Source organism: Physeter macrocephalus, unplaced genomic scaffold (genome assembly GCF_002837175.3).
Source record: "Physeter macrocephalus isolate SW-GA unplaced genomic scaffold, ASM283717v5 random_590, whole genome shotgun sequence".
Taxonomy (NCBI): domain Eukaryota; kingdom Metazoa; phylum Chordata; class Mammalia; order Artiodactyla; family Physeteridae; genus Physeter; species Physeter macrocephalus.
This window is the reverse complement of record NW_021145878.1, coordinates 31,193-50,000: the sequence shown is the minus strand read 5'-3', so window position 1 is coordinate 50,000 and position 18,808 is coordinate 31,193. Positions and strand designations below refer to the sequence as shown.

Here is an 18,808-nt window from a genome sequence, read left to right as displayed (position 1 = left end):
GGCCAAACCCACTGAAGGAGGAAGCAGCCAGAGAGGGAAATCAATTGCCGATGGATAAATAAATAGCCTGGCCTCAGGGACCAAAGTTCTTATTGACACAGTCTCCCAGTGTTTACCTGGGAAGTGGGGGAGAGAGCCACCTACTGCTTACCCCCATACACACGCCACCCTTCCTCAGAGCACTGTGCTTGGCAGGGCACCAGATCAGAGCACCCTCCAAGTTTAGGGCAGTGCCAGAGGTGGTAACTCTTGTGGTTATTGCAAACCTTGAGCTTCAGCTGTGTCTCAAGAGGTCACCACAGTCTAAGCTGGGCTCTCCTACCCTCTTCATCCTAGGTCTCCACCTCCTTGCTGTACTTTGGGAACCCCTGTTGATAATAGTGCATGCAGTGGGAAGGCTGGGACAAGAGAACAAGGATTTAGCCGCACCCCTGCCTCTAACTTCTGTGTATCATTGATGTCTCAGCAGTTTCCTTTTCTGTGAGAGCAGACTTGGAGCCATAAGGTTCCTCTGTAGCTCTGAGTCTACAGCCTTCAGGTGTGCTTCCCTTCCTCTCTTTTTCATTTTATTTGCATTATTGTTTGCATGTGTTTCCACATTATGTGTTAGTTTGTACTTTTACCCCTTAGGCCTGAAATAACTTTCCTCCAGTTGTCACTTGGTATAGTAGAAAGAGCACTGGACTGTGGGAGTCAAGACACCTGGACTCTGGTTCTACCACTGCCTAGTTATATAACCTTGGGCGAGTCACTTAACTTCTCCACATCTGTTTGTTCCTCTGCACAGTGGGGTTGATATTTGTCTCGTCCAGCTTTTATGGGGTTGTTAGGATCAAATGAGACTGTGTATGTGAAATTACTGGGGAAGAGGCCAGAGTATATTTTCGTAGACTTTTAAGATAGGCAGACCAATCCTTGAATACCGCCTCTGCCATTTACTGACAGTTCACCTCTTTGAGCCTGTTTCTCCATTTATAAAATAGGACCAAATCCTACATCAGGTGTGTGAGGATAAACGACACCAGGTACTTAAAGCATTGAGCATAGTGTCCGGCACGTTGTTAAGCATCCAGTGGATGACAGTATAGGTCTCTGTTCTTCACTTCCTTGTTGGCCAGCTGGAGTGAGGTCCAGGAACAAACCCAGGCTGGAATAAGAGGCTATATTTTTCTCCCTCAGGAATGAACCAACATTTTCCAAGTATTTACTTGCTAAATGCTTCCCCATATAAGATTTCTATCAATCTTCTCAACAATTGGGTAAGGTGGATGTCATTATTGCTAGTTATAGATAATGAACCAAAGCTCAAGAAAGTTAAATGACTGGACCCAGTCACACAGCCAGTAAGTAGTAGAGCCTGGACAAGAACCCAAGCCTTCTGAATCCAAATTCTGCATTTTTTCCATCAGCTCATAAATATGTAAACAAAAACTAAAGGAAATTGTGGAAACTAACCTTTTCCTATGTTTTTTCAAGTTAACGTTGGTGAGGACTGTCCGGTATTTGATGGCCTCTTTGAGTTCTGTCAGCTATCTACTGGTGGCTCTGTGGGTAAGGAATATACATCCCTCTTTAAAGGCTGTGCTGGGTTGTACTAGTGAGGTCTGTCTTTTAGGCCACTATCCCAGTGAGGCTGACCTGTGACCCTGTAAATGGTCCTGTGAGTTTTTACCTTAGCTCTTGAAAATGTCCTTCTGGTTTAGTCCCAGCCCAGGTTCAATCTGACATGGTACAGACAGGTGTCCTTGGCTGTCCTCTCCTACCAAGACATCCTATATACAGGAACTCTCTGCAGACCTCATGGGCTTGTTGAGATGCTGTACATAAAAGTAACTTGTGAACTGCACAGTGCTATAAAAATGGGAAGTGTCATCATCTGTATCTTACAAAAGATCAGAAATACTCCCCACACATCTCCCACTTCCATTAGTAATGTCTAGATTACCTCCAGGATCACTCCACGCTTTCTTTTATTTTCCCTTTAAAATTTAGGAAGTTTTTTTTCTTTTTTTTTAAATTAATTAATTAATTTTGGCTGCACTGGGTCGTAGTTGCAGCGTGCGGGATCTTTAGTTACGGCATGCATGCGAGATCTAGTTCCCCAACAGGGGATCGAACCTGGGCCCCATGCATTGGGAGTGCAGAGTCTTACCCACTGGACCACCAGGGAAGTTCTACTCTACCCTTTCTTAACAAATGTTTATTTTTCTATGATCATTGTTTTTTCTCCTCCCACCTCGTTACCACCTCCTAATATAATCTCAGAAAACAGAAGTGCACAGGGAAAAAAATTGACTATAATCACACTGTCGACAGATAACCATTGTTACCATTTTGGTGTTTGTACATCCATGCTTTTTTCTGTGTGCATATATCTGGACATAACATATATACATCTGTATTTTACAAAAAATGTGTCATATATATGTATAGTTTTGTTTCTACATTTTTTACTCAGTAAATCTTCTTATTTATTTAATTTTAAAATTTATTTATTTTTGGCCACTCCATGCGGCTTGGGGGATCTTAGTTCCCTGACCAGGGATTGAACCCTGGTCCCCAGCAGTGGAAGTGGAGTCCTAACCACTGGACTGCCAGGGAATTCCCTTTATGTTTTTATTGCTATTAAAGTTATATTGCCACGAAGGCACTTGCACACATGGTGTGTATTTCTCTCTTCTTCTTGGACCTATTTGTACTTTAAGCCTCTACTACATTTGATATCTTCAAAATGTTTTGACCATGAACCACATTTAGAAGTATTTACACTTGCAATCCAGGTTATGCATGCACATGCACAACACCCTCTCTCACTCTGAAGCCAGTTTCACAAAACAGTGGTTACCTTTATGGTTATTCTGATATTTTTATTCTAGTCTGTCTCATTTAAAAATATATATACTAATCATAACCCACTAAACCAATTTTAAGGCCTACTAGTGAGTTACCACCTTCAGTTTGGAAAACAGTTTTTTTAGAGTAGCCAATATCATGTTTATTCCTGTTAGAATAGGGTAGGGGGAGAGGACTGGCTTGTGAATTGTACAATACAGCTGTTGAATAGGCAGGTCCTACCTCTCACTGGGTTCCCTTGGCTTCTTGGGGGAAAGGGAGAGAGTGGCTTGATAACAGGCTTGTGTTCTTTCTTCCCACGTCCAGCAAGTGCCGTGAAACTTAATAAGCAGCAGACGGACATCGCTGTGAATTGGGCTGGGGGCCTACACCATGCAAAGAAGTCCGAGGCATCTGGCTTCTGTTACGTCAATGATATCGTCTTGGCCATCCTGGAACTGCTAAAGTATGCCTTCCTGGCCTTGTCTCTTGGAGGAGCACCTTAGGCCAGGTTCCCATTTCCCTCTCCCCCGGGCTTGCCTCCCTAGTTTGCTTTTCCTAGCAGTGTGCTGGCTAGGATGTGTTCGGTGAGTGTCTCTGGCCATCCTCTCCTTGACGGGGTCTTGATTTGATCTGAGCCCACGGCAAGATCAGGGGCAGGCGCTGCTCAGATCCTGCCTCCAGAGTGTCCCTGTGTGGCTGGAGTTGACCCTGGCTGTAGAGTAGGAAGATCGGACTTGATCGGCTTGGTCAGGCCTCTGGAGACACCCTGCCGCTCCTCCACCTTCCTTCAGCCAGTTTCCACGTCTCTGGTGCTTAGAGATACCTGAGGGAGGCAGCCAGCCCGGTAAGCTGGGACCTGGCGCCCTTGGCGCGTCCCACTCCCAAAGAGCCCCCAGAACCCCCTGACCCCCTTCTGATCCTAGGTATCACCAGAGGGTGCTGTATATTGACATTGATATTCACCACGGCGATGGCGTGGAAGAGGCCTTCTATACCACAGACCGAGTCATGACTGTGTCCTTTCATAAATATGGAGAGTACTTCCCAGGAACTGGGGACCTACGGGTGAGAACTCCCTTCAGGGGCCAACCAGCTCACCCTCAGCTGCCAGCTCTTAACTCTCCTATCTCACGTCACCAAAAACCACTTCCTGCATCTTCTGCCATTCAGAATACCACACCCCAGCCTGGGACACCTACCATGGTCTCTTTCCCTCTTATTCTGGAGGAAGGGAATGATGGTACCTAAAGGGTTGGAAGGGATGGGGGTCTCCTAACTATTGCATTTCCCTCCTGGCCACAGCTGAGTTGCATTACACTATTCACGTGTCCCAGACAGCTTGAATTTTAGGCTAGAAATATCAGGTTCTCTCCCATGGGCTAGGAATTGGGACCTTTATGGACCATCTCAATGGTTCTTAATATTTTTAGGTTACCCTCCCCTTTGACCATCTGACTGAAAGCTACGTACTCTCTCCCCATAAGTACATGAAATTTTACATTTGATATCAAATAGTTAATAGACACCTCCTCCTACTGAAGCCCATCCATGGACCTCAGGATAAGAACCCCTGGAAGCTGATTCATTAAACTGTTCTGCTTTGTGAGAGCATGAATGCAATGAAACCAGCCATTTTGCCATGCCAGTGGCCCTTGGGTGAAAAAGTGGCACTGATTCAGTTGTTTGCTATGGCAAGCATTATAATAACTGAGCCTTTACAATTTTGAAGAATTCTTCTTCCGTTTCTGCTTTACTTCCACAACTCCCTAGAGAGGAGAGTGGTGGGTAGAGGAGTGAGCAGTAAAGCACTCTGGAAAGGAAAGGGTGGTTGTGGGGTGGGTGTTATTTCTATGGTCCAGCCCCCAGCCACCTTTAACCCAGTCCAGAGGGAGAGGTCTCATGCTGTGTGGTAGGATATTCAGTCTCTGGTCCCATAAATGATTCTCAGCCTGGGTGCAGACTCAGTGGTGTCCAGAGACGTGAGCTAGACTTGTTCCACCAGTGAGGGGAATGGTGCTAACCTGCTCTGTCCCTGGCCCACCTCATGGGCCCAGCTTATCTCTCTTAGAACCACTGCTTCTTTCCTTAGCCTTCCAGCCCTCATCCTTGAACTTCCTCCTAGCTTCATCATCTTTCAGTTTTACTTTAATGTGCTTCTTGATTAGGATATCGGGGCTGGCAAAGGCAAGTATTATGCTGTTAACTACCCGCTCCGAGATGGGATTGATGACGAGTCCTATGAGGCCATTTTCAAGCCGGTAAGTGGCTTAGGCTTATCCACCACTGGGCTATAAACAGGATTGATCTAAGGGAGGGGTAGCAAAGCACCTCCAGTGTACTTCGGGATCTCTCCCCACTGAGAGGCCGGCTGGAAATGAAATGTGTTTGAACCCTGGATTGCATGCTGTATGGCCAGTTAGGGGAACAAAATTCATCCAGATATTTACTGATGCCTTCTGTGGGTCAGGCCCTCTGCTGGATATAAGAATAGCTAAGACATGATCCATGCCCTTAAAGACCTCACAGTCTGTGGTGTGGGAGGCAAGCACATACCCGACAGCATGTGGTCAGTGCTGTTTTTGAGGGATGAACAGAGGAGTGAGAGAGAAACTGCTGCCTGGGCTGGGGAAAGGGTAGTCAGAGATGATTTCACAGAGGTAGTGACATTTGAGCTGGACTTTGAGAAATGAGGAGTTACCCATGTGAAGGAGGCTGGGGCTGGAGGGGAGGGGTGGCATTCAGCACAGGGAACAGCACCAGCAGAAGCATAGAGGTGCCAGTACGTAGTGTGTAGGCCAGTATGATGTGGGGGAGGAATGTTGAAGGATGTGGTAGGAAATGTTTGTCGGGGTCAGCATTTCAAAGGGAGCCTTGAATGCCATGCTGAGGAGTTAAATCTTCACCTGTAAGCAATAAGGAACCATTACTAGAGTAGTAACCTAGTTAGGTTAGGTTAGGTGGTCGTTTAGCAAACACCAGGTGCCTACTATGTACCTTGTAGTAAGGGCAACAGAAAAGCCTAAGTTATGGTCTCTGTCCTCAGTTACATTAGAATCTAGTTGTGAGAATGAGATAAACAAAAGTGAATCGCCTCCTTACAGTATAAGGCTCAGAGTCTGTAGGACCATATGCGTAGAGCAGATGCAGCCAAGGGTCAGCAGGGCTTCTTGGAGCAGCGAAAGAAGGGAAAGATCTAGGGAATTGATAAGGAGGTTGTTTTAGGTTCCTTATTAGAGCTAGAAGGCTCTTGGAGATCCTCTCAAATTGGAAAACTGAACAAATTGGGGAAATGAGAAGCCCAGGCTGGTACTCCCTTTTCTCTACCGCTAAGCCTGAGGGAGAGTGGAAAGGTAGGAGGGAGTGATAAGGAACCGAAGAAAGTGCTGCACCCACACTTTTCAGCCTGAACCTCAAATAGTTTTTCTTGAGGCTGGTAGTGACCAGGTTGTGTCCTTTCAGGTCATGTCCAAAGTAATGGAGATGTTCCAGCCCAGTGCAGTCGTCTTACAGTGTGGCTCTGACTCCTTGTCTGGTGATCGGTTAGGTTGCTTCAACTTGACCATCAAAGGTGAGACCAGGTAGCATAGAGACGGGAGGGCAGGGTCCTGCCGGGTGCTCCTGTAACTTGGCACACCTTCTCCCACCAAAGGGCACGCCAAGTGTGTGGAATTTGTGAAGAGCTTCAACCTGCCTATGCTGATGCTGGGAGGAGGTGGCTACACCATTCGTAATGTCGCCCGGTGCTGGACGTACGAAACAGCTGTGGCCCTGGACACGGAGATCCCTAATGGTAATAGCTGCAGGGCCAGATTGGGCTGGGCAGCGCAGGAGCTCACGTGCCCCTTTCCCACTGGCTCTACAGCCTCTCCTCTTCAGACTCTGATTCTCCTGCTATCCTCTTGTGGTTTTCAGACCGTAGCTGTCAGGTTTTTTTCTGAGTCCTTTAGTTGACCCTGTCCCCTGTCCCTCAGCTGCTGGTCTGGACAAAATTATCAGTGCTTATCTATAGCTTTGGAATTCATACTCTGTAGGGTAACTAGGGTAGTGAGTGAGGGAGTGCTCACACACACACACACACAGGTGCGTATGCACACGAACACACCACTGGTGTGGACACTGGAGAATGGCTTTAAAAAAAATTGAAATCCTATAGGTACCCAAGCCTCACCCTATCTTGGAGGCATGCTTCTCTGTTTGATAGTTGGGCTCACAGGTCCAGATAAACCTACAAATGCTTTTCTCAGGGTCCCATGGTGGCCAGGTCTCTTAACTCTCTCACCCTCCGCCCCAATTAGAGCTTCCATACAACGACTACTTCGAATACTTTGGACCAGATTTCAAACTTCACATCAGCCCTTCCAATATGACTAACCAGAACACTAATGAGTACCTGGAAAAGATCAAGTGAGTATATCCTCCCCCACACCCCTAATTGAACATGCCAGGCTCTGGTTGGTCCCTGACCAGAGCCCAGCTACCTCTCTACCATTGGCCATAGACAGCGACTGTTTGAGAACCTGAGAATGCTGCCCCATGCACCTGGGGTCCAAATGCAGGCCATTCCTGAGGATGCCATTCCAGAGGAGAGTGGCGATGAGGATGAAGAAGACCCTGACAAGCGCATTTCAAGTAAGACCCAGACCCAGGGGCCTCTACCTTCCCACTCTGCAGGCAGTTCTGACTTCCCTCCACTGTTCCTGGCTCCACATTCTCCCCAAGCTGCCCACCTGTTGAGAAACCCAGTACCTGTGCCTGTAGGGATAATTTTAGAGAGTCCAGGTCCCCTTCCCTTGGTGTCTTTTGAGGGAACATGCAAGAAAGCGCTGGGCAGACCCTGAGATAAAGAATCTGCTCTCCCTCCCATATTTTCCATTACCTCCCAGTCTGTTCCTCGGACAAACGAATTGCCTGTGAGGAAGAGTTCTCCGACTCTGACGAGGAGGGAGAAGGCGGTCGCAAGAACTCTTCCAACTTCAAAAAAGCCAAGAGAGTCAAAACAGAAGACGAGAAAGAGAAAGACCCAGAAGAGAAGAAAGGTGGGTTTGGGTTGGGCCAGGACCTGGATCTTGAGCCCCAGGCCCTGGAGGAGGAATTTATGTAGGGCACTGGGAGGAGGGAGCTGACTCAGGCCCTGCCAGCTCCTTAGGGCTCTTCCTTAGCTACTTGGGCCTTTCACTGGTTCCCAGAAGTGGCAGGGCCCACAAAAGAATGAAACTCAATTCGTCATCTTCACTGGCTGATTGAGCCCCGCCAGGCTCCAGAGCCAGGGACATGCCTGGGCTCCCCGTGGTCAGGAGCATGGCTCTCACATACCACCCAAGCCCTTTTCTCAGTGCTTCACCCCAGTTTCCCAGGGGGCTGCCTCCACCCACAGGGTTCAGGCTCTAGCAGGTTGAGAAACCGGTCCAACCTGTTTGTCCTCTGCAGGGCTCGATGGGAGGGCCTGGGATGGGCTTTTCTCTCTTTTGTATGTCCAGTAAGCTGTAGTGTTGGGGAAGGGGTTTCAGAGTAAGTGGAGATCCCATGGGTCTTTCCAGAGGGGCTGCCCTTGGCCATCCCTGCACTCTTATGTTCTAGAAGTCACAGAAGAGGAGAAAACCAAGGAGGAGAAGCAAGAAGCCAAAGGGTGAGGAAGGAGCTGTCTGTCATCTCCCTGGCATTGGAGCACCAGCCCCTTTGTCCCACCACGCTGAGAGGGAAGGCGCAGGGACAGCTGGTCCAGCTTACAAAGGCCTCTTTCAGGGACCAGTCTGTCTGTCTCTGCAGTTCTAGGCAGAGCTAGGAAGCCCCAGCCTTTAGCAGTCACCTGGGCAGCTGGGGTCCTGTGGAAGTCATTGTACCCACACTTTTGCCTCAAAGCCTCTAGGGTGGGTTATCTCATGCCGATCTCTGCTCTCTCCACAGGGTCAAGGAGGAGGTCAAGTTGGCCTGAACAGACCTCTCCTCTCCAGTTCTGGCTTCTTGCCAAGTTCCCCACCTTTATCCCACAACCCCTCAGATTTTATATTTTCTATTTCTCTGTGTATTTATATAAAAATATATTAAATATAAATATCCCCAGGGACTAGACAGGAACCAGGGCCCTGAGCTCAGGGCACACGTGTTAGGTGAGCTTTTCTAGTAGCTGCCTCGCCACCCATCCCTCCCGAACTCTTAATTTTGAACCATAACGGATGCCAGGTCTGGGTGGAAGGGGTACACTTAAAGCAGCCATAGGACAAAATGTTGAAGTGCCTGCCTAGTAGCTTTGAAAAGGTGCCCTTATTGAGCATTTTAGAAGGGGTGGCTGGGTCTTCAGGGACTCCCTGTTGTTCTCAGGCTCTTGTCATCAGCCATTTTTAGATTGATTCTGTTCTCATACCTTCCCACTGGCCCCCAGTGAGCCAAGAAACTCACACTGCCTGCCCTCTCTGTCCTCCCCACAATTCTGCAGATGAAGATTGGTAGTCTAGTTTCCTTTTTGAGATACTATTTTCGTTTTTGTGAGAATCTTTGTAATAAAATGGTACATTTCTACACCCTCCTGAGCTTGTCTCCTAGTAGTATCCCTGGGTTCATTCTGACTCCACTTCCCTGCCCTTCTGGTGTCCATGAGGATCTGGGCAACCCCTCAAAAACAAAAGAACCCCACAAACTTACCTGTCTCAAGCCCCCCTCAAGGTTTGAGGTAGACCAGTCTTCTCACCCTACCCCAGAAGACCACTCACTAAAAAGCACCACTAAAGGGACGACATTTATTCCTTTTCCAAATGTTACAGTAAAACCAGGTGGAAGAGAATGGTTTTAGCAGTTAGAAAAAAAAAAAAAAATTACAAATCTGGGGTTTGGCCATTAAAAGTTATTTACAACAATGGGAGGGGAAAAAAAAAAAAAAGACAACAAGAAGTTGTTTCACATTACATACCTCCCCCCCACCCCAAAGCTTAATACTTGCTTACCAAGTCAAAAAAGAGACACAGTTGATTCACAAGCTGGAGGTTCGAACTTGAGTAAGACATTTAGAAAAACCTAGACGGGGCAGTGTCCTCCCCAGCCCAGGGGCCACTAGGCCCAGCACAGGAGACTACAAACAACAGGGGAAGGTGGACACTCAGGGCGTGGGAGTAGGCACCCCCACCTCTGGCTCAGGGATTTGGGGAGTAAACAAAGCCTACTTGGAAAAGAATTGGGGAAGAAAACCAGCAATTGCCTTCTGCACAGGTGGGGACAGGGAAGGAGGCAGGGACAGGAGCATTGGAGCATTTCACATCACTAACCTAACTTGGGAAACTGCAAGGGACCATCTTCGACTGGCCTTAAGAGGAAGACCAGATGGATGATGGGAGAATCCACAAGAGGGAGAGGAGGATTGGGAACGTGGCTAGGGGGCAACAGCCCCTTCCTTTCTGGGCACAGGAAGGCAGCCAGGGCACCAGGTCCAGGCAGTGACCTCACAAGGACAGCACAGTTTTTGCAGCTTAGAGATCACCCACCTGCCCCCACCCAGCTACTCATTCTGCTCGCTCGCTGGTGTAGGACCACTCTCCGGCCCCGAGGGAGTGGATGGCTCTGCGGCCTGGGCCCCTGCCTCTTCTGTGTCTCCTCCCTTGGAGGCAGCGCTAGCCTCTGCCCCTTTGGTCTGGGGCTCCTGGCTCTCAGGGGTGGCGGCATCCTTCCCTTCCAGGGCAGTGCCTTCCTCGCTGCAGGCACCGATCTCCCCCTGCTCCTGCTCTTCCTCTGTGGGTGAGGAGGCAGACGAATCACCCCCTCCCTCCTTCCGATTTCTCTTGAAGGACAGGCCACTCAATTTGAAAGGCTTCTTGAAAGAGAATTTCTTCTTCTTCTTGGGGGTCTCCTTGGGGGGGACTTCCCCCTTGGCCTCAGCGCCCTGGCTAGGGGGTGCCGGCTCGATGGCATCGCCAGTGGCCCCGGCTGCCTCCTCTGTTCCGTTCACGGGGGTCGACTCCCCTTCACCTTTGGAGGATAAGTCTCCATTGCTTTTCACGTGGCCGTTCTCCTGCAGGGCAGAGGAGACAGCAATGAGGGCCGGTGCTCTTACTCCCCTCCCCCAGCCCGCCTCTGACCTCTTCCACGCAACGGGGTCCCGATTCATTCCGCCGCACCCCCAGAGCCTGGTTGTAGCCTCACCCAACAGCCGGCATCCCGTCAAACCTCTCCCTCCTGCCCCGCACAGGCGCGCAGGGGCCGCGGCCGGCAGGAGGCGCTGGGGTCCCGGGGCCCCCACCCACCTCCCCCGGAGCGATTCCGCACAGGGCCGCCCGCGGCCGCGGATCCCGGGCTGGCGGGCGAGCAGTGCAGCCGATATTGGGCGGGAAGCCGCCCCGGGGCGCTGTTCCCCGCACCTGGACGGCCTATTTTCCCAGCCTCCTGCTTTGTGTAAACGGCCCCCACCCACCTCAGGCTCTCCCCACCTCGCGGCTCCTCCCTAAAAAAAGCCGTGGGCTATCGAGGTCGAGTCTGCGGGGGGAGTGCCCTCCCCTCCGGCCCCCGCCCCGCGGCCCCCGGGCGCCCCCTTGGCGCGGCCCAGCAGCGCCTTTGTTCCCCGCGCGGCACTCCGGGCGGCCAGGGGGCAGCGCCGGGGGCCGAGGCCGCGAACAAAGAAGGCGGCGGGGCCCGGCCGGCGCCCCCTCCCCGCCCCTCCCCTCGCTTCGCCCGCGGGGGCTGCGGCGCCGAGAACAAAGGGACCGGGCGGGGGAGGGGGCGCCGCGTGTCCCGGGCCGGACAAAGCGCGCGGCCCCGGCCCGAGGCCCTAGAGGGAGCGAGGTACGAGAGGAGGGGGACGAGTCGGGCCGTGCCGAGCGCACCCACCTGTCCGTTGACCTTAGCGGGGGAAGCGCCTGCTGCCTCCTCGGCGGTCACGTCGCCCCGGGGAGCCTTGGAGCTCTGGCTGCCCATGGTGGGGGTTCTGCTGGGGGGGCGCCCGGAGCCGCCCCGGGCTCGCGCCGCAGGGGATAGTTCGGTCGGGTGGGCCTGGCCGGCGGAGGGGTGGGGCTCGCGCCTGAGGGGGAGGGGTGTCGGGGGGAAAACCTAGCTGCACCCCCGCTCCGTGCCCGACCGCTAGCTGCACCCGCCGCCGCTCCGCTCCGCGCCAGAATGCCGCCCGCCGCCCGCCGAGCTGCCTATATATATGCGCCCGGAGCTCGGGGCGGGGCCGGACATTTAAATGAGCGCCCAATCGAGGGGCGGAGGCGGGCTCAAGTCGCGGGCCCCACTTGAGCGGTGGGCGACGCTGGCGGTCTGGCCCCCCCAACCCGCACGGCTCCCGGGGGCAGGTGGGGTCCAGGGTGGGAAGGAGAGAGGCGGGTCCCTGAGGCGAGCCCAGAGGCGAGCTGGGTGGAGGGGGGCTCCTAGAGGAAAGAGGACAGAGCAGTCATCCCTTCCTCTCAGGTGGACGCCCCAGCTCCTGGAGTGGCCCCCATTGCCTTGGTCCCGCATTGGCAGCCCCTGTCAGTCTCCCCCTAGAACTCTTCGAAGGGCTCACATGCCCAGACTCGTCAGCCGGCTGGTCCCGAGTTATGCTCCAGAGAATATGGTCATGGAAGTCGCAGGGCCCTAGCTGAGTTTTGTGCCCCCTCAGGCCGGGAGACCGGTCCGAGGTCCCGCCCATGTGCCTGCCTGTCCCGGGCAGCTTGGGAGGTCTGATCCACCGCAGGGTCACTCTGGTTAGACTGGTGAGGTCGTCCCTCATCCCTCCTCTCAGTCTCTAGGTGACCCATCACACTAAGCCCCCACAGATAAGCTCACCTTTGGTCCCTCCTGCTCTCAGCCTGAACCATGACAAAGTCCCATCTGGGGTGGTGCCATGATCTTGGGGGGCATCTCCATCCCCATTTGAAAGCCGAGGAGCCTGAGGCTCAGAGACCTGGACATAACCTGTCTGACTTCGGTGCTCTCCCTTCACATCTGTTCCCCTACATCAGGGTTCCCCGAAGCTGGCAGAGGAGGCCCGCGGGTTGCGGGGGACGCTCAACAACCCTTAAAACACTCCAGTTCCTGAGGAGGAGGAGCCTTGGATGGCCCCTTCAGAACAGCCCCCAAGCTGCCCAGTCCAGCCGTCAGCCCTGCCTGAGTAGGGGAGCCCGGGGACAGGGGCAGGGGGGAGGAGGCTGGAGACTCTCCAGCTGGAGTCTCCTGCCACTCCCCCTAGTCCAGGCCAGGGGGAATCCCAGAGTCCTGGCTGGCCCCAGTTGTGTGTCTGGCTGCCTGCCCTCGGCCCCCAGGAGGAAGGGGATGGGGGCTGGAGGAAGCAAAGTGCTGCAAAAGCAAGGCTGTGTCCTGGACAGCTCAGCACGTCCCTCCCTTGCTCCCTCCCTCCTACAAGTATGGTCTCCTGGGAGGCCTGAGGCTGTGGGGTGTGGAGATACCTCAGGGCCTGAGAAATCAGGAACTCCCACAGATCTGACAACAGAGGGGCGGGGAGGGCTGAGGTGGCTTCTACATACCAACTCACTCCTGTAGCCTCCATCCCCACCCCCACTCTGAGACTACAGAATACTCTCAGCTTCATTAGCAACCCCCATTTTACAAACTAGGACACTGAGGTTCAGAAAGGGAAAGTGACATGTCCAAGGGCACATAGCAGATAGATACCAGTAGCTGAGGCTAAGAAAGAGTTTGGAGAGACCTGCAAAAAGGGGCTGGGGGCTGTAAGGAAGGTCCTGGAAGGAGTCTCTGTTGAGATCTGGGGCTGCCTGGTCAGCGTGGGAGGCGAGAAGAGCTACCTTTGGGGAGAGGAAGGGGCACCATGCCCCACTGCAACTCACTGACAGGACGGTGACTTCTCTACCCACGGCCACTAAGGGATGGACGTTGTGACCCGCGTCTCTGTCTCGGCCACAATAGGGAGCCCACAATGCTGCCAGGCGCGGCCCGCACCGGCTGGCAGGGCTCAGATGGAGGGTGTGTGAGTCTTGGAGGAGTTGGAGTCCGAGGTTAGGAGCAGATGCTAAGGCTCCCGATTTCCAGGCGCTGCCCCGTGGGGATGAGAGGCAAATCGCCGGGATGATTCCAGGAGGACAGAGGAGCATCAGGGCTAAAGGACCCCGTGTCCCCAGAGCCCCAGAGGGAGGCTGGTCCACAGGGGAGCCCAAGCGTCCCCCACCAGACATCGAAGGAGGCTGGGGAGGGGGCACCTGGGAGCTGAATCCCTCAGCAAATCCAGGTCCTAGCCGAATCCGGCTTCTGGAAGAGGGAAGAGGCTTAGGATGCTGCGGGTGTGAGTGGTATAGCAGACCCCACAGCCTCCTCCATCCACACTCGGCTCCTTCCTCCCCAGCTGCTGCCCGCCTAGACAATGCGCCCATTGTTCTGTATCTCCAGGGGCCTGTGTGCAACTGTGTGTATCTGTTTTTCTCTGTGTGTGACTGTGTATTGCTCGGTATCTCTCTGTGTGTGAGAGAGACTTTGTGACTCTGTGTATGTGTGTGTGTATGACCAGGTGTGTACTTTTGTAGTTGTGTGAGTCTGCATCTTTGTTTGGCGATGTGTACTTAGGGTGAGAGAGAGAGCCTTGGTGACTCTCGATGACTTTCTGAGTCTTTCTGGGTATGTGCCTGTCTGTCCTTGAGGTTGTGTTGGTGACTGTGTCTGGCTGTGATCGGGTGTGTAACTATGAGTTATGTGCATAAGAGAGTGGCTACTTTGTGTGAGCGGCTGTGGGTGCCTCAGCCAGTCAGGTCGTGATGCTCAGGACCTTTGAGATGTGAGCTTTTGCCAGGGTAGAGTGGCAGGGGAAGGAGGAGGGGGGAAGACAGGGGGACTCTAGGATGGATGGGGGAAGCAGCAGAGTCTAGACTGTTTCGCACATCCCCCATCTGTCCCAGTTCTCCAGTAAAGGCTCAGATGCTGGTCCTGGCCTGAGATGCTCCTAGTCCCCATGGACAGAAGGGAATGGGACCCCGGGAGAGCACTGGGTGGGGCTGAAGGAGGGCAGAAGAGAGCACCGCCTCATAGAGAAGGCTGTGGGGACACTTTGAGGCCTCTGAGGAGGGCCCTGTGGTGGAGATCAGGTTAGATGCGAGGTGAGGGGCGAGGGCAGTATCTTGTCAGAAATGGAGGATGGGCCTTCCTAGGGGAGGGACCAGCATATGCCAAGGCCTGGAGAGGGGAGGAGACACCAGGGGATGGCCAGGTCCCAGTGGAGGCCTCAGGAACGGTGACTTGGCACGGCACAGTTCCCAGCCCCAGGGTCCCCATCTCCTTCCAGGGAGCATCAGATGGACTCGGAGGCCTTAGTTCTGGCCCCAGGTCCGCCTCCTGCTTTAACCGTAAGCCAGTCCTCTCTCCTCTTGGGCCTCAGTTTACTCATCTGCACAGTGACAGCTTGGCCTCTGTGATTCATACTCACGGAGACTGGACTTCCTCCTGCTTCTGCATGGCAGAGTGTCAGCTGTGAGTCATGCAGGGCCCCTGCCCTCAGGGCTTTCCTGGCAGTGCCTTACGAGGAAAAGAAAGAGCCAGAGCAGGGTCAGATGAGGGGCCTGTGGCAGGGGGGTGGGGCGCTGGGGATGGAGGAAGGGCTTCGAGGGCACAAAGGGGAACAGCAAATGGTTTGTGTGGGGTGGGGATGAAGGTAGAGGCCTTGTCTGGAGCAAGATTTAAGGGACAGGATCCTAGGATTTGGGGACTGGATGGTACGGGGATGGGGGTGGAGATATGGGAGTGATGATGTTGTAGCCCACATTTCTGTTTTGGGTGACGCCTGCCAAAATGGATCCATGACTGAGATAGGGCATCAGAGGAAAAACAAACTTTGGAGGGAGTTGCTGAATCTAGCCTTGCTGAGTTGGAGGTGCCCAGGGAATATTTGTGGGGGACATCCAGGAGGAAGTCTGCAGTCTATATGCTTCAGCACATAGACATGTGATCATGTTTCCTGAGCCAAAGGCCGGGGCCCAAAGGCTAGGGTCTGGCTGGTGACCTTAAAGGGATAACAGATAGAAGGTTTTCAGTCAGAACTGACCCCAGGAAATCTGGATCTCTGGTTGCTGCTAGTAAGAGTGTGACTGGAGCCAAGCAGTGCATGAGGTCACCCAGGAAGTCCCCGGGCGGTGGGAGCTCTGCCACTGGTGGGGCCAGCAGCAAGAGAGGGCCTCGGGAAGGGAGCCAGCAGGGAAGAGGAGGAAAAACCCTAGAGGACAGAATCATGAGATCCTTGACCACACGGGAGAGTTTTAAAAAGGTAGGAATGGGGACTTCCCTGGTGGCACAGTGGTTGAGAATCCGCCTGCCAATGCAGGGGACAGTGGTTCGAGCCCTGGTCTGGGAAGATCCCACATGCCGCGGAGCAGCTGAGCCCATGCACCTCACCTACTGAGCCCGCGTGCCACAACTACTGAGTCCGAGTGCCTAGAGCCAGTGCTGCGCAGCAAGAGAAGCCACTGCAGTGAGAAGCCCTGGCTCACTGCAACTAGAGAAAGCCGGCACGCAGCAACGAAGATCCAATGCAGCCAAAAACAAATAAATAAAATAATAAATAAATAAATAAATGTATTTTTTTTAAAAAAGGTAGCAATGACCAACGGTGATAATAATCATAGCTGCCAGCATTGATTACATGCCTACTGTACACCAAGCCCTGTGCCAACTGCTTTCCATACGTTACCTCATGACCCGGTGAGATGTGTGGCATCATTGTTCCCCCTTACAGAGGAGGACACTGAAGCCCAGGGAGGCGGAGTGTTTATGTGAGCAGATGAGGAGGAGGCCAGGACTAAGAGAAGCGTGGCGGTGCTGGGTTCAGCCGGAGGCCTCCTCCACAAGGGTCCTGATGCTTCCGATTTGGGAAGGAGCAGTTAGAGATGTTGGCACGGAGAGGCAAGGCAGCTGCAGGGCTGGGATCCCTGGGACTTGACTCCCCAGCACCCTGGGCATGCTGGGCTCTGGCTTGTTTGTCAGCAGGACCCAGGTGTTCAGCCTTCCTGCCAATCCTGGGCCTTGAACCTGGGTCTGGATACTGGGGCACCTCGGGGGCCCTTCACTGGGACCCACCATCCAACCAGTCACCACATCACAGAGACAAGGGATTCTGATTGACCCAGACCTTTCATTTCTCCCTTTCCCTCCCTCTTCCCCTGGGTGTGTGTGTGTGTGTGTGTGTGTGTGTGCGCTTTGCGGGTAGCTGTGCAAACTGGACAGGACCCAGCCACTATCTAATAGAGCTGTATCTCTGGGGCTCAATTTCTCCAATAGCTAAGAGGTGTGTAATCCCAGCTTGCCTGCCTATCTCCCCCAGGCTCAGTGAGGTCACCAGAAATTCAACCCAGTTATTCTGGGCTGCCCTCAGCCTCTCCCTTCCTCCCTCCCTCCCTCCCTCCCCTTTCCCTAACTTGCAGTTTCTTTTCAGATCCTGGGTGCCTTTGGGGGAAGAGGTGGCCAAACCAGTGGAATGTGGACTGCTAACAACTTTCCAACCAAAACCCCCCATTTAGGGGAAGTCCCTTTAAAAGGAAAACTGAAACTCTCTCCTAGTCCAGTTCCCAGTCCCACCCTTTCCTCTCCACACTGCTCAGACCTTGACCCATCACCTCTCCCATTCAGCTTCTTCCCCCAAATGATCTGGATCCAGACTACAGCTACCTTCCAGCTTTGTGACTCTGGACAAGTCCCTTCCCCTTGCTGAGCCTCGCAACGCCCACTCTGTAAAACGAGGACACCAGGCACCACTTTGAGTTGTGGCAAAGGTTCAGTGAGGTACTGCTGTGCGGAGGCAACTGTAGTGGTGAAGAGCTGGCTCCGTCATATCCCAGCGGTGTGGCTTTAGGCCCTATCTGAGCCTCAGTCTCCTCATCTGTAAAATAGGAATGATGATCATACCTATTGCTCAGGATTATTGTGAGACAAATGACCTAGTACCATGACGTAAAGCCCTGAGAACCAAGCACTTGAAACGCAGAGGACGCGGGAACATTCGACAATGTTCCTAAGTGCGATTACGTGAAGTGCTGGGCAAGGGCCATTCCCTTCCCTTCTCTTCCTTTCCTGCCCTAGGGAGAGGAGGTAGGTGTCTAGGACCACCCTGGGATAACCTTGCGCCCCCTCCATCAGCTTTCTTCTGGGGCAGGTGGTGGAGGACTGTTCTAAGAATGCTGAAGTGTTCAGAAGGGAGATTTATTTGGCTCAATCAGTTCTTTAAATGGCAAAGGCATCTGCCTCTCCCCAGAACCCTGAGGATTTTCTTTCACACCCAGAAGTGTCCCCCGGGGACCTCCTTTTGTTGACTTTTCCCAGAAAAGACATACTCTGGACCCCCCCTCCAACACACACGTCATCTGTCAGTCCCCTCCCAGCCTCTCACATTCTCCTTTCCTCCCGTCTGTCTGCACAGGGAGGCCTTACATCCCAGGGACTGGCCCTCAATGCTCCACATTGTGCCTCAGAGGGATCCAGCTCCAGCCTCACTTCCTTCTTCTTGCTCCTTGGCCCACTGATCTTCAACTCTCCTGACTTTTTAGTTCGTCAGAGCTGATCCTCTCCCACCTCCGGGCATTTGAACAGGCTGTTCCCTCCGCCTACTGTGTCTCTCTCCACTTCTCTACTTGCTGAATTTCTACTCTTCTCTTAAACCACTCCTGAGGACTTTCCAGATTCCCCAGGAGGAAGGGATGGCTCTCCCACCACCTGCTCCACACCTTTGGGCTTAGGGTTCCCACCACTCGGTTTCCCAAACCAGGAACCTGGGCTGCATCACCAGGCCACCCCTGTCAGCTCATCATCCCTTGTCTCCACCTCCATAACTGGCCCTTCTCACCTGGACCTGGGCCATTTCATCAGCTTTCTCACTTGTCTTTCTGCACAAGTCTAGCCCCTCTAGCTATTTTCTGCCTCAGGGTCACTTTCCAGTAGAGGGTGCTCAATAATTATCTGTTGACTGATGGAGTAAATGAGTGAAGGAATGAATGAAAGAGTGATAGAAATGTAGAATCAAGCATATTCCCCCTTGGCTTTAAACCTTTCCATGGCTCCCTGCTGCCAT

General features: G+C 53.0%; 2 protein-coding genes across 3 annotated transcripts; one reads left to right on the top strand and one right to left on the bottom strand.

Annotated features, from left to right (window-relative positions):
- The first annotated feature begins 1,447 nt into the window (after window positions 1-1,447).
- On the top strand, window positions 1,448-9,354 carry HDAC1 (histone deacetylase 1). 2 transcript variants are annotated; one of them, XM_028485877.2, is made up of 11 exons: window positions 1,449-1,551; window positions 3,160-3,298; window positions 3,759-3,900; window positions 5,001-5,093; window positions 6,295-6,403; window positions 6,485-6,625; window positions 7,131-7,239; window positions 7,334-7,464; window positions 7,719-7,871; window positions 8,413-8,461; window positions 8,740-9,354. In XM_028485877.2, exons 1-11 carry the CDS (start codon window positions 1,464-1,466, stop codon window positions 8,765-8,767), a joined length of 1,182 nt encoding a protein of 393 aa, XP_028341678.1. In that variant the 5' UTR covers window positions 1,449-1,463; the 3' UTR covers window positions 8,768-9,354. The 2 variants fall into 2 exon arrangements, with proteins under 2 accessions (XP_028341677.1, XP_028341678.1); XM_028485876.2 differs by lacking the exon at window positions 8,413-8,461 and having other exon boundaries at window positions 1,448-1,551.
- Window positions 9,355-9,555: 201 nt separating this feature from the next.
- Window positions 9,556-11,930, bottom strand: MARCKSL1 (MARCKS like 1). Its single transcript, XM_024125204.1, has 2 exons — window positions 11,644-11,930; window positions 9,556-10,831 (listed from the first exon to the last, which is right to left on the bottom strand). Exons 1-2 carry the CDS (start codon window positions 11,728-11,730, stop codon window positions 10,322-10,324), a joined length of 597 nt encoding a protein of 198 aa, XP_023980972.1. The 5' UTR covers window positions 11,731-11,930; the 3' UTR covers window positions 9,556-10,321.
- Between the last annotated feature and the right edge of the window lie 6,878 nt (window positions 11,931-18,808).

What these genes read in the sequence shown, in the direction of transcription:
- HDAC1 (XM_028485876.2), top strand. Translation starts at nt 1,464, where the DNA reads ATGTTTTTTCAAGTTAACGTTGGTGAGGACTGTCCGGTATTTGATGGC. An exon ending in CTTCAACTTGACCATCAAAG is followed by an intron (nt 6,404 to 6,484) that starts GTGAGACCAGGT and finishes CTCCCACCAAAG; the next exon opens with GGCACGCCAAGTGTGTGGAA. An exon ending in GAGTACCTGGAAAAGATCAA is followed by an intron (nt 7,240 to 7,333) that starts GTGAGTATATCC and finishes CATTGGCCATAG; the next exon opens with ACAGCGACTGTTTGAGAACC.
- MARCKSL1 (XM_024125204.1), bottom strand. Translation starts at nt 11,730, where the DNA reads ATGGGCAGCCAGAGCTCCAAGGCTCCCCGGGGCGACGTGACCGCCGAG. An exon ending in CCGCTAAGGTCAACGGACAG is followed by an intron (nt 10,832 to 11,643) that starts GTGGGTGCGCTC and finishes TCTGCCCTGCAG; the next exon opens with GAGAACGGCCACGTGAAAAG.